At 46.0% G+C, this 10886-nt stretch overlaps 1 protein-coding gene across 2 annotated transcripts in view; it reads right to left on the bottom strand.

The window, feature by feature from the left end:
* Window positions 1-10886, bottom strand: part of FZR1 (fizzy and cell division cycle 20 related 1) — a 33323-nt gene that overhangs the window by 4696 nt on the left and 17741 nt on the right. For both annotated transcript variants that reach the window (XM_090027347.1, XM_090027348.1), the window contains 8 exons: window positions 9931-10013; window positions 9360-9543; window positions 8607-8672; window positions 7453-7555; window positions 5972-6156; window positions 4481-4714; window positions 4286-4390; window positions 920-1012 (listed from right to left, as the gene is read on the bottom strand). In XM_090027347.1, the coding sequence (XP_089883473.1) occupies window positions 920-1012; window positions 4286-4390; window positions 4481-4714; window positions 5972-6156; window positions 7453-7555; window positions 8607-8672; window positions 9360-9543; window positions 9931-10013 (1053 nt within the window). The remainder of the gene's footprint in view (window positions 1-919; window positions 1013-4285; window positions 4391-4480; window positions 4715-5971; window positions 6157-7452; window positions 7556-8606; window positions 8673-9359; window positions 9544-9930; window positions 10014-10886) is intronic.

The raw sequence follows: 10886 nt of genomic DNA, 5'->3' as shown, positions 1-10886 counted from the left end.
CTCTGCAATCACATCAGCCAACTTCCTCAGCACTCTTGGATGCATTGCAATCTGGCCCCATGGACTTGTCCATGTCCAGCTTTTCTACATAGTGCCTAACCTGTTCTTTCACCACTGAGGGCTGCTCACCTTCTTCCCAAACTGTGCTGCCCAGCGTAGTAATCTGGGAGCTGACCTTGCCAGTAAAGACAGAGGTAAAAAAAGGCATCAAATATTTCAGCCTTTTCCTCGTGATCTGTCACCAGGTTAACTCCCCCATTCAGTAAGAGACACACACTTTCCCTGACCTTCCTCTTGTTTGCCAACATGCTTGCAGAAACCCTTCATGTCCCTTGCTAGCTGGAACTCCAATTGCGCTTTGGCCTTTGATTTCATCTTTGCATGCACAAGCAATATTCTTATGCTCCTCCATAGTCCTCTGTCCAAGGTTCCACTTCTTGTAAGCTTCCTTTTTATGTTTAAGTTTACTGAAGTGTTCTCTGCTAAGCCAAGCTGGTCATCTGCCATATCTGCTGTTCTTCCAGCACATTAGAATGGTTTGTTTCTGTGTCCTCAGTGAGGTTTCTTTAAAAATAGAAACGTGTAGACTGTGATGCTCTACTGTGGAGCTAATTAGTCAACTCCACACTAACGTGCACATGTAGATGCATCCCATGTGAAGACCTAATGTGTAACTTTCAACTGAGGATCACAAACCCCTTTAAACTTATGCCCAGGCTCTGACCCTGGCCCCACTCCCACGACAACTTACTACACAAACAACTACGGGAAAGAATATACAAGAGGTGAACTGATCATGCAAGAGAAACACCCAGAAAGCCGATAGGACAGCTAACCATTAAGCCTTAGCCTTGGTGACTCCTCCCCTGATGGATCTAGTTTGCTCCAGAAACTGACCACTAGAGGCTATGGATTTTACCTTTGTTGAGCGGGTTTTGCTGAAAACATTCCAGAATCTCAGGGTTTCATCTCCAGCTCCTGTAACTATGGCTTCTCCATCAGGAGACATTGCCTAGGGCAAAAGAGAGAGAATAAAGAGACTGCAAAATACATTTTACTGAGCGATCACAATCCCCATCCCCCCACCCTCATTCTCCAGCAGCGTTTGAGCTGAATGGGCACCTTAGATGATTAGCCAGGAGGAAATCAAATTGCAAAATTTGGGAATAGACTTTATTTACATTCTACAGGATACACAAGGGTAACTCCTACCTTTGGATCTCATTCCTGCCTAAAGCGATGTGTTTTGTTTAACCTCAAGGGGATATGCATTAGCCTATTATAAAAACGGCAATGAGATACAGAAGTGTTGTTGACATTTTAAGCCCTGTTGCTTACACAAATGATTTACTTCTAAAACCCACTCTGGCTAGTACATATCCCTTCAACAGGTTTGACTCATGCCATTTTCTAGTGAAGCCTCCCAAAAGCTCTATGTGAGTGAGGGCTATGCACATAAAGTAAACAAGAGAAGAATCCATCCAGAGACAGAGGTGGATTAAACACACAAAAAACTCCCAACAAACAACTAACCAAAAAAATAATCACACTGGACATTTTATACTGTACTAAAAAGAAGAAAACACAGAGAACAGAAAATGGAAAGAGGGGAGAAGAGTAAAGAGCCTTTTATGCTAAAGCAGCAGCTGACTTTTACTACCTTAAGATCTAATTACCATGCTCCTTTGGGAATGAGAGAAGCTCACTTTTGGCAAGTTTTGACACCTGTCAAGATGTAAAATTCACCATACAATGTGAAGTGTCAAGTCAAGAAGCCTATTCCATGTCAACAAGTGGGAAGAGCCAAATTATCAACGGCCCTGCTACATGCAGTTTTGCTTAACAAACAGCTATAGGGAATCATAGAAAATTAGGGTTGGAAGGGACCTCAGGAGGTCTAGTCCAACCTCCTGCTCAAAGCAGGACCAGCCCCACCTACATCATCCAAGCCAAGGCTTTGTCTAGCTGGGCCTTAAAAACCTCCAAGAATGGAGATTCCACCATTTCTCCAGGCAAGCCATTCCAGTGCTTTACTACCTTCCTAGTGAGAAACCTTTTTTTTTTTTTTTAATACCCAGCCTAAGCTTCCACTGCTTCAAGCTGAGACCACTGCTCCTTGCTGTCATCTGCCACCACTGAGAACAGTCTAGCTCAGAGGTGGGCAAAATGATGGATCCAGCCGGCAGCTGGATTCCATTTCCCAGCAGCTCCTGCCTGCATCGCTGCAGCTAGTTTCCACGGGGACCCCAGCAGCATGGGGCCAGGATTTCTAGACTGGCCCCAGCAGTGTGGACAGGGCACATGGCTGTGCAGGGAACCACACTGCAAGATCCCAGCCCCGGAGCAGCTCCTCGTCTAGCCATGTGCCACACCAGTGCTGCTTGGGCTAGGCTCCATGGAAACCCTGGCCCTGCACTATCATACACACACTGCTGGCTCGTATGCAACTTACTGCCCACTGTAAACCTCCCCCCAAGTCCTTTTCTGCAGTGCTGCCGCTTAGCCAGTTGGTCCCCAGCCTGTACTAGTGCATGGGATTCTTCCATCCTAAATGCAGGACTTTGCACTTCTCCTTATTGAACCTCATGAGATTTCTTTTGGTCAAATCCTCCAATTTGTCTAGGACTCTTTGAATCCTAGCCCTACCCTCCAGCGTATGCACTACTCCCCCCCAGCTTGGTGTCATCTGCAAACTTGCTAAGGGTGCACTCCATCCCATCTTCCAGGTCACTGATGAAAATATTGAACAAAACCAACCCCAGCATTGACCCCTGGGGTACTCCACTTGATACTGGCTGCCAAACAGACATGGGGCCATTGACTACTACCCTCTGGGTGTTTATACATGTGCTCCAGGAGGTTCATAGACATTAGGGCTGGAAGGGACCTCAGAAGATTGAGTCCAGCCCCCTACCCAAAGGGCAGGAAGTCAGCAGGGGTCATAGGATCCCAGCAAGATAGATATCCAAATGTCTCTTGAAGGCATTCAAGGTAGGTGCCTGAACTACCTCCGGCAGCAGTCTATTCCAAACCTAGGGGACTTGGACAGTAAAGAAGTTCTTTCTTATGTCCAGACTGAAACAGTCACGGTGGAGTTTGTGACCACTGGATCTTGTTATCCCTTGGGGCACTCTGGTGAACAGATGTTCCCCCAGACCCTAGTGAGCACCCCTGATAAACTTCTAGGTGGCCACAAGATAACCTGAGCCTGCACTTTTCCAGGCTGGAGTCCCATAGCTCTCAGCCTCTTGTTGTAAGGTCTGTTTTCCTGGCCTCTTATCATGCACGTGGCTGTCCGCTGGATTCTCTCAAGCTTCTCCACATCCTTTTTGAATTGTGGAGCCCAGAACTCGATGCTGTACTTCAGCTGTGGCCTCACCAGGGCCGAGTACAATGGAAAAGTGATGCTCTGAGATTTGCTCGAGAAGCATCTATGGATGCAAGGCAGCGTTTTGCTTGCTTTACTGGCTGCAGCATTACACTGAAGGTTCATATTCATCTTGTGGTCAATCATGACCCTCAAGTCCTTTTTGTCCAAAGTGCTAGCCAGTGTAGCACTGCCAAGCCTATAAGTATGCTGTGGGTTTTTCCTCCCAAGGTGGAGAATCGTGCATTTTTCAGTGTTAAACACCATCAGGTTCTCGTCTGCCCACTTCTTGAGCCTGTCAAGGTCAACCTGGATTGCCCTCCTGTCCTCAGGTGTGGACGCTTTACCCCAAAGTTTGGTGTCGTTGTCGAGCTTGGCCAGTCCGCTTCTGATGCCAATGTCCGTGTAGGTGTTAGGGGCACTTTAATTACCGTAGGTCTGAGAGTTGTGCTAATTAAAAGCGCCCAGGAACGTCATGTGCATCAGCATCCCTGTGTTGAAAAATGACAGCAGAGCACTTTAAAAGTGCCACACTGGCATTTTTCAGCGTGAGCATGCTGATGCCTGTGATGCTGGGGACTGCTAGAGTGCATCAGTTTCCACACTCCAGCAGAATCAATTAATCAAGTCTGCTCCAATGCTCTACAGCGCATTGGAGCAGGCTCCCTGCATGTGTATAGGAATGCTCTCAGCCCAATGATTCAGACAGTTTTCTATGTACTTTACAGTCCACTCATCCAACCTGTACTTCCTTAGTTTGCTTGCAAGAATGTTGTGGGAGACCGTATCGAAAACCTTGCTGAAGTCACGAATCCAGCTGAAAACAGCACCTTGGATTCCATCACCGTTCATAGCATAGTCACAGCAGAATCAGAAGCTACAGAAGAGTTGGTTAAAAAGGTATGGATTATAGCTTACCAGGTATAAAACTCTGTATGAGTGCCCTGTTAGCTTTGCTACTTGGGTTAGTGAGGGGTATTTCCAGACGAGAATCTGGTTCTGCGAGTATCCATGAGTACTCACCTGCAGGAGGAGGAAAAGACAAGACAGTCAGGGGCTCAGTTCCCAATACCTGAAGATTAGCAGCAGGACACTGAATAGGGAAGCACTTACTAATTCATTGGCATGTTTGGACCAGGCCAGATTGCACACTTGTGACCCAGTATCAATACACTGTAAAGGCTGCCCAGTTAAAGTGTTCCAGAAACGTATGCAGCGATCTGCTGTCCCACCACCCGAGGCCAGCAGGCCATGCTGATGCGGAGACCATGCGATAGCTTTCACTGCTGCTAGGTGTTCCGTGTACTGCTGAACGGGACTCAGGCTGGAGTGATTCCAGACAAGGAGCTAGTGGAAAGAAACAACAAGATAAATTAAGCACACGTACCACCTTCTAGTCTCCAAACCCCTACACTAAAGGAAATAGTACCAGCCAAAGCTAGACAGAGCTAAAGCAGAACAGCTCAGCCTGAACAATTCTGCCAGCGTGCCTCCATCTTGAGTATTTTAGATTCCTGAAATGGGACCTTTCCTCTGAGCCACCAAGCATGCTCAGCCTGAGGGGAGATTTTGCAATATGAGCCTAGGGTAAAATCCCAAAGCTCATTTCCTTTGAGCCTTAGCCAGGATCTGAATTCTGGTCCATGAATATGAACAGCAAGGCCTTTATCTTGCTTTGTGACTGAATAATCCAACTACGTCACAAGACAAAAAGTCTTATTTACTGGAGGAGGAGTGCCAAAACTGGTAATACTCTGTACGCATGACTTTGGTCCAATATACATCCCATAAGTTACCTGTGCAGGAATCTATTCCAAAGGGTGCTCTCAGAACCACTTCTTAGAAATACAGGATATTTCTCTATACTCACTGGTAAACTGCAAGCTTGCGTTGCATACACCAAATTCAAAAACTTACATTTGCAGGCGGAAGTTTAATATAAGTTATTTTGAATGGCGAAATGTTGCCCCCGCCCACTCCCCCAGACCCCCATGGCTGCCCCACATGCTGCAGCTACAGACCTATAAGGAAAAAAAAAAAAAAAAAAAAAGCAAAAAACCCCCAGACTCACCGGCTCCTTGCAGTGGCCTTGGGGCTTCTGGGGGCTCGTGCAGAGCCTCCCACGCAGCACGGAACAATGAGGGGCAGCAGGGAATCGCCCCCTGCCAGGCACGACCTGTTGAGTCAGGGCTCTTCTTTTTAAAAAGGCCTAGAGCTGGGCCAGGCAGGGCAGAGCCCCCACCACTCAGCATGGGGCAGCGGGGATTGCCCCACTGCCAGATAACACCTGGTGAGTCTGAAGCAAATACTAGCCACTTTGCACAGGCCTCCTGAACAGACTATTAATCCCCATTTACTTTAGTAAATGGTAGAAGACTAGAGAGGGTAGTAGGTTAGCTTAGTTTGGCTATATTTGAGGAAAAACAAAGTCCAATTAGCAAGTTGACAGGAAAAAAAAAAACCACCCTTAAAAACATTGTAAATGAGGCTGGAATTTAAATAAAAAAAGAAGGCATATCCTTGAAGAAAGGAAACTTTTTTGAAATTGGCAGTGAAAGTTCAGAGATGAGATCAAATTTCTTTCCAACAAAAACAGTACTATACCTTGTTATCATTTCCACCAGATGCAAGGAGTTGGTGGTCTGTAGACCACTTTAGCCCACACACCTCCTGCCTGTGGCCCTGAAGCCGCCGCTCAGATTGTAGTGGTGGGGTCCGGATGTCTCTCTGAAGGATCATTCTATCCCGACTCCCAGAAGAAAGCTGGTCTGCGTTCCATGCCAAGGCGCCTGTGAAGTAGGCAAAGCACAGTGACATATTTGATGCAGTCATTAATAGTGAACTGGATTGCAGGGGGGTGGGGGTGGGGAACAGTATGCAAATGTTAAGCACCAATACTATTATATGAATATAACATTATATATAAAAAAAAGTCTTCAGCACTTGTTTGAAGATTGTAAAACAGTTTCCAAAACACAAACCTTATGAGTTACCACCACCATTTGATATGTCAATAGTGGATAAGGAAAATGGGACTCATGAGTTCTGGTCACCAGGTCTAGGTCTGGGAGCTAAAGTTGCATTGCTTTCTTCCATAAAACTACTTGCTTAAAGATAAAATGAACTGAAAACTTCCCGGTGTTAACAACTTAACTGGAGACTGGAAACCAGAAAATAAGGGACATTCAACAAGGTTAGTAACATAGCACACCAACCCTCATCTGCCTCAGGCACATGAATAAAAAAAAAAAAAAAATGGCACTTGCCAGAAGTTTGTGCTGCAATGATTCATGTATCACCACACCCAAAGCAGGTCAGTGCTGCTACAGAATGAAAATTTAAAATGAATTTTTGAAGAAAGCCCAGGAGTTGCAAGGATATGCCTGCTCCCCACATTTCTGGCACTCCTTGTTAATCAGGTTTAAGGAACTATTGCAGTATTTACATGGCTTGAATTTCATGGCTGGCAGCCTGTGAGGGCATAAACTGTGACCCACTAGACTGTCACCCACCACCACTCCCTACATTGCTGTGCCTGTAACAGCAGCCAGAGCCTCCAAGCACCCCTCTCTCCTCCGGCTTCTGCTGCCTTCCCTTGCCTCAAGGGACAGGGTGGGGAGCCAAGGCCCAGACTGAGGCCATGCAAGCATGCAGTACAGCAGTGAACTGAGGGGTGCCTGTATGGTGCAGAAGGAAGGGAGGCATTAGCAGGGAGTGCAGTCCAGGAGGCCTGTGGCCAGAGCCATCCCAGGGCCCCTGCAGAGCTGGGAGGAGTGGCTGTGGCGACTATGTACCGCCGTCGCTGGCTTTGCATCCAGCCACTCACCAAACCCCAACCCCGCCAGTGGCGGCAGTGGCTTCTTCGCATCCAGGGTGCACAGGGTCAGGGCCCTGCGCAAGCTGATTTGCCCTGGGCCCCGCACCCTGCTTGGGTCAGCTCTACCTGTGGCTCACCATGGTGCGGTCCCCGCTACCAAGGCCCACAGAAGGTGGACAGCTCTAGCTTTCATTGATCAGTATTTTACATCAGAAGGTGATATTTAAAAATAAAACACCTCATCCTTTGTCTCCCACTTGCTCCTTACCAACTCTGGCTGTGTGACCCTCAAGCATGGATAATTTCTTCCCTGCAGCTGCATCCCAGATCTGTACAAAGCCCTTGTGAGTTCCAACTGCTACTAAGTTCCCCTAAATAAATTAAAAGAAAAATTCCAAATCAATAAAGCCAGCAAGGAGAAGCACACAAAAAGACTCAGAGAGCCACACCATAAACTTGAGGTTCTGAAAGGGGGGTGGGGGGGGCGGCAGAAGGATAAAGTCTCAGGAGAGATCATCCATGCTCAAAGGAATTCCAGCTAACCTGGGAGTGCTCAAACAGGGTATATACACATCCTCAACATCTTACTACTTATATTAGGAGAAAATTGCTCTAGGAACTAAACTAGATGCATCAAGAGAATCCTTTCAAGGCAAATAATACTGGCACTTTTCATGCACATTCTAAGCACTGTAGCATCATCAAGTCTTTTATCAAGTCCTTGGTTTAGACGAGATGAAGCATCTTAAGTCCTTTGCAATGAGATGTGATCACTTTGTCCTCCACCTGTCACAGTCTAGCCTACCCTCTCCAGAATATCCAATGGTATTTGAGGACTTGGCTGCAGGGTTTCAACAGGAAGCTGAGATATTTAGCCCAGGCCTTCCCCAGAAACAATACATGCAACATGGTAGCACTACAAAGAATTACTTGAAATGCACTGACTGTATTAATTTAGGTCAGCAACTTTCCACAATGAGCAGCAAATATTAACTGAAGTTTGTGGTACTCGAGGAGTTGCATTGTGGGGTCTGACAGCATAACTTACCCACACATGGGCAGATTTCTCTACTCCATTTATGATACATTTCTACACACCAAGCCCTTATCTACATAGTAGGATAGTTGAGATGGTCGCTTTAGTCAAAGCTGACTCATCTGCCTAGCTTTTAACAAAAGGCAAAAAGCAATTAATGGTCTGTGGCATCACTTTTTTCCCCCCCCTTAAACTATACAGCTCACACGGATACATCAAACTGCATTCCTATCAATGGTGAAGCACCAAAAACAGTTCCAATTGCTTTTACACACCAAGCACTCATTTTTCTGGGTATCTTGAAATGCAACAGTAGTTGAGAGGGGCAAAAAGTCCTCAGCACTTTTGAAAAGGAAATCAATCATGTCTGACAGCATTATACGAACCCGTTCTGACCAGCCCACTGATGTTACAGAATCACCTTCCACAGATAAATCACACAACCGGGTCACCTTGAAAAGGGAAAGAAATTAAACAGCAGCAGCATAATGACAATATTAACATATTAGCTATTTCACAGGCTAAAAACTGGGACTAAGAGCACTACTGAACCCCTGGAAAATGTTACGCTTAAGACACGATTAACCAGTTACACACATTTTAAATAATGATCTGGCCATATGTTCATGATACTAACGGCATGATAGAAGGGTGAAAATAACCCCCCAAATTATTTCACAGAACATGTAATAATTTTGTGACTAGTTTTCATTACGCCTCAAACTGCACTTGTGATCAGTGCACTGAGACTGCCAATCATGTTGGCAGTCCCTGCTGTGGGACAACACCAGGGTGTGGAACTCACTCCAGTGCAGTCCTGGGGCTGTGACACCCATCAGGTGAAGGGAAGTCTCAGTCCTAGGACCACACAGCTTCACGAGGCCCATGGCTCTCTAGGGCACACTGCCAAGTAGGGTGCGACTGGGATCAGATCCCAAAAATTGCACATCTGTCATAGGTGTGGCATGGGAGGAGGCACGATTGTTGGGATAGGAAATTAAATCCCATTGTGCCTTAAGTGAACGTCTGCCAGAGGCCTTAGTGTTGCACTTAATATAAAACATATTTCATTTTATCTTAGTGCAGAGTGCGGGGGAAGAAGTGACACTGCAAATAAAATAGATTAGCTTATTACTTACTTGGCTAGTGCAAGCGCTCCACAGATAGACACAAGTACCAAGGCCAACACTGAGTACATTGAGAGATGACCAGTCCACAAGGTTCAGGTAGAAGTCATCTTGCAGCTCTGGAGCATCCAGCACTTTGAAAGGAATCTTGGATATTTTTCTTGTTGGCTTTCGAGGCGATCTTAGCAATTTCTGGCTGTTACCCAAAGATATGCATATCTTATAAGGCTCTGTGATGGTACCAGCCAGTTTACAGAAACTGCTACTGTACTGATCACAGCCTTTCTAAAGGACAGAATACAGGAGGTCATTTTAGTGGCTTGTTCATCAGCGACACCCACCCAAGGTGAGAATTAAGTTAGGTTCTTGTTCCTATAACGAAGCTAAGAAAAGGAAGGAACGTGGCAGTGGAAACACTGACCAAAAAAATCTCTATTTTTAAGGATGCCTGCTCTTCAGGAACTGGACAACTCCTACTTTCTACTCCTTTGTCCAAAATTCTGTAGCCAATTGGAAATAAGTTACTATAAAATGAATGTCAAGAACCTCATCCTCTTTTCCTGCCCAGTGGGTAGCTTATTACCTTTTGTTGCTGACAGGTGAAAGGGAATACGGGGAGACCTCATTGCCATCATCTGGACTGGAGCGTTTGGTACTGAGGGAATACTGTACAAAGAAAGCACTAGATATAACAACCCTACACAGTACAAGTCCCAGCATGAGACACTACCTACAAAACCCTGCATCGAGGCACGTCTGTTTTGTTTTCTACCTCTGTTTGTCCCTTCCCTTAACATTTCCTTTAAATATTTACTCTAAAACAATATGGAGAAGTTCATTTTTACTCAGAGAGGTTATGGAATCTCCATCTTTGGAGGTGTTTAAGACCTGGCTAGACAAAGACCCGCAAACAACACCAAGTTATGGGGGAGCGTGGTCACGCTTGAAGATAAGCTATGGATACAAGCAGATTGAGTGTCCCACAGAAGCATGGTGGGTCCCCAGTGCACTTGGCAGCAAACCCAAAAGTGGACCAGAAGCACTTCCAGTCCACTTCCGAGTCCACCTGGGAGCATGCTGGAGACCCTGCTGCGCTCCTGTGGGATGCTCCATCTACCTCAGCATCACAGCATTTGCAAGCTGTGCCTGGTACCTACCTTGTGGTATACAGAAAAAACATTTAAAGCCGTGTCTATGTCCGAATTATCGAAACTCTCAGAATTAATTCAGAGGGTTCCAATTCGATTTGGAGAGATTAAAGGGTCTCCCAACTCTACTAGGATTCGGCCACCAGATCTTCTCAGAAGCAGCACTGACTTCAGATTTGGATTCAGCCAAATTGAACCGGGACAGTGATGCCAATCAATTAATCGAATCACTGTCCCCGATTCGGGCCGAATCCAAATCCAAATCGAATGCGGCCGGTTTTGCACACCCCTGATGTCTACCCTACTTATTTAGCATCATTGTTAATGACTCACTTTAATCTGTCGAGACTGCCAGATACAGCAATGTGCCAGGTGCCTGTTAACATATTTA

The sequence above is a fragment of the Crocodylus siamensis genome, chromosome 14 (assembly GCF_052110815.1).
Source record: "Crocodylus siamensis isolate JL-2025a chromosome 14, ASM5211081v1, whole genome shotgun sequence".
NCBI lineage: Eukaryota > Metazoa > Chordata > Crocodylia > Crocodylidae > Crocodylus > Crocodylus siamensis.
This window is presented reverse-complemented; position numbering and strand designations above follow the sequence as displayed.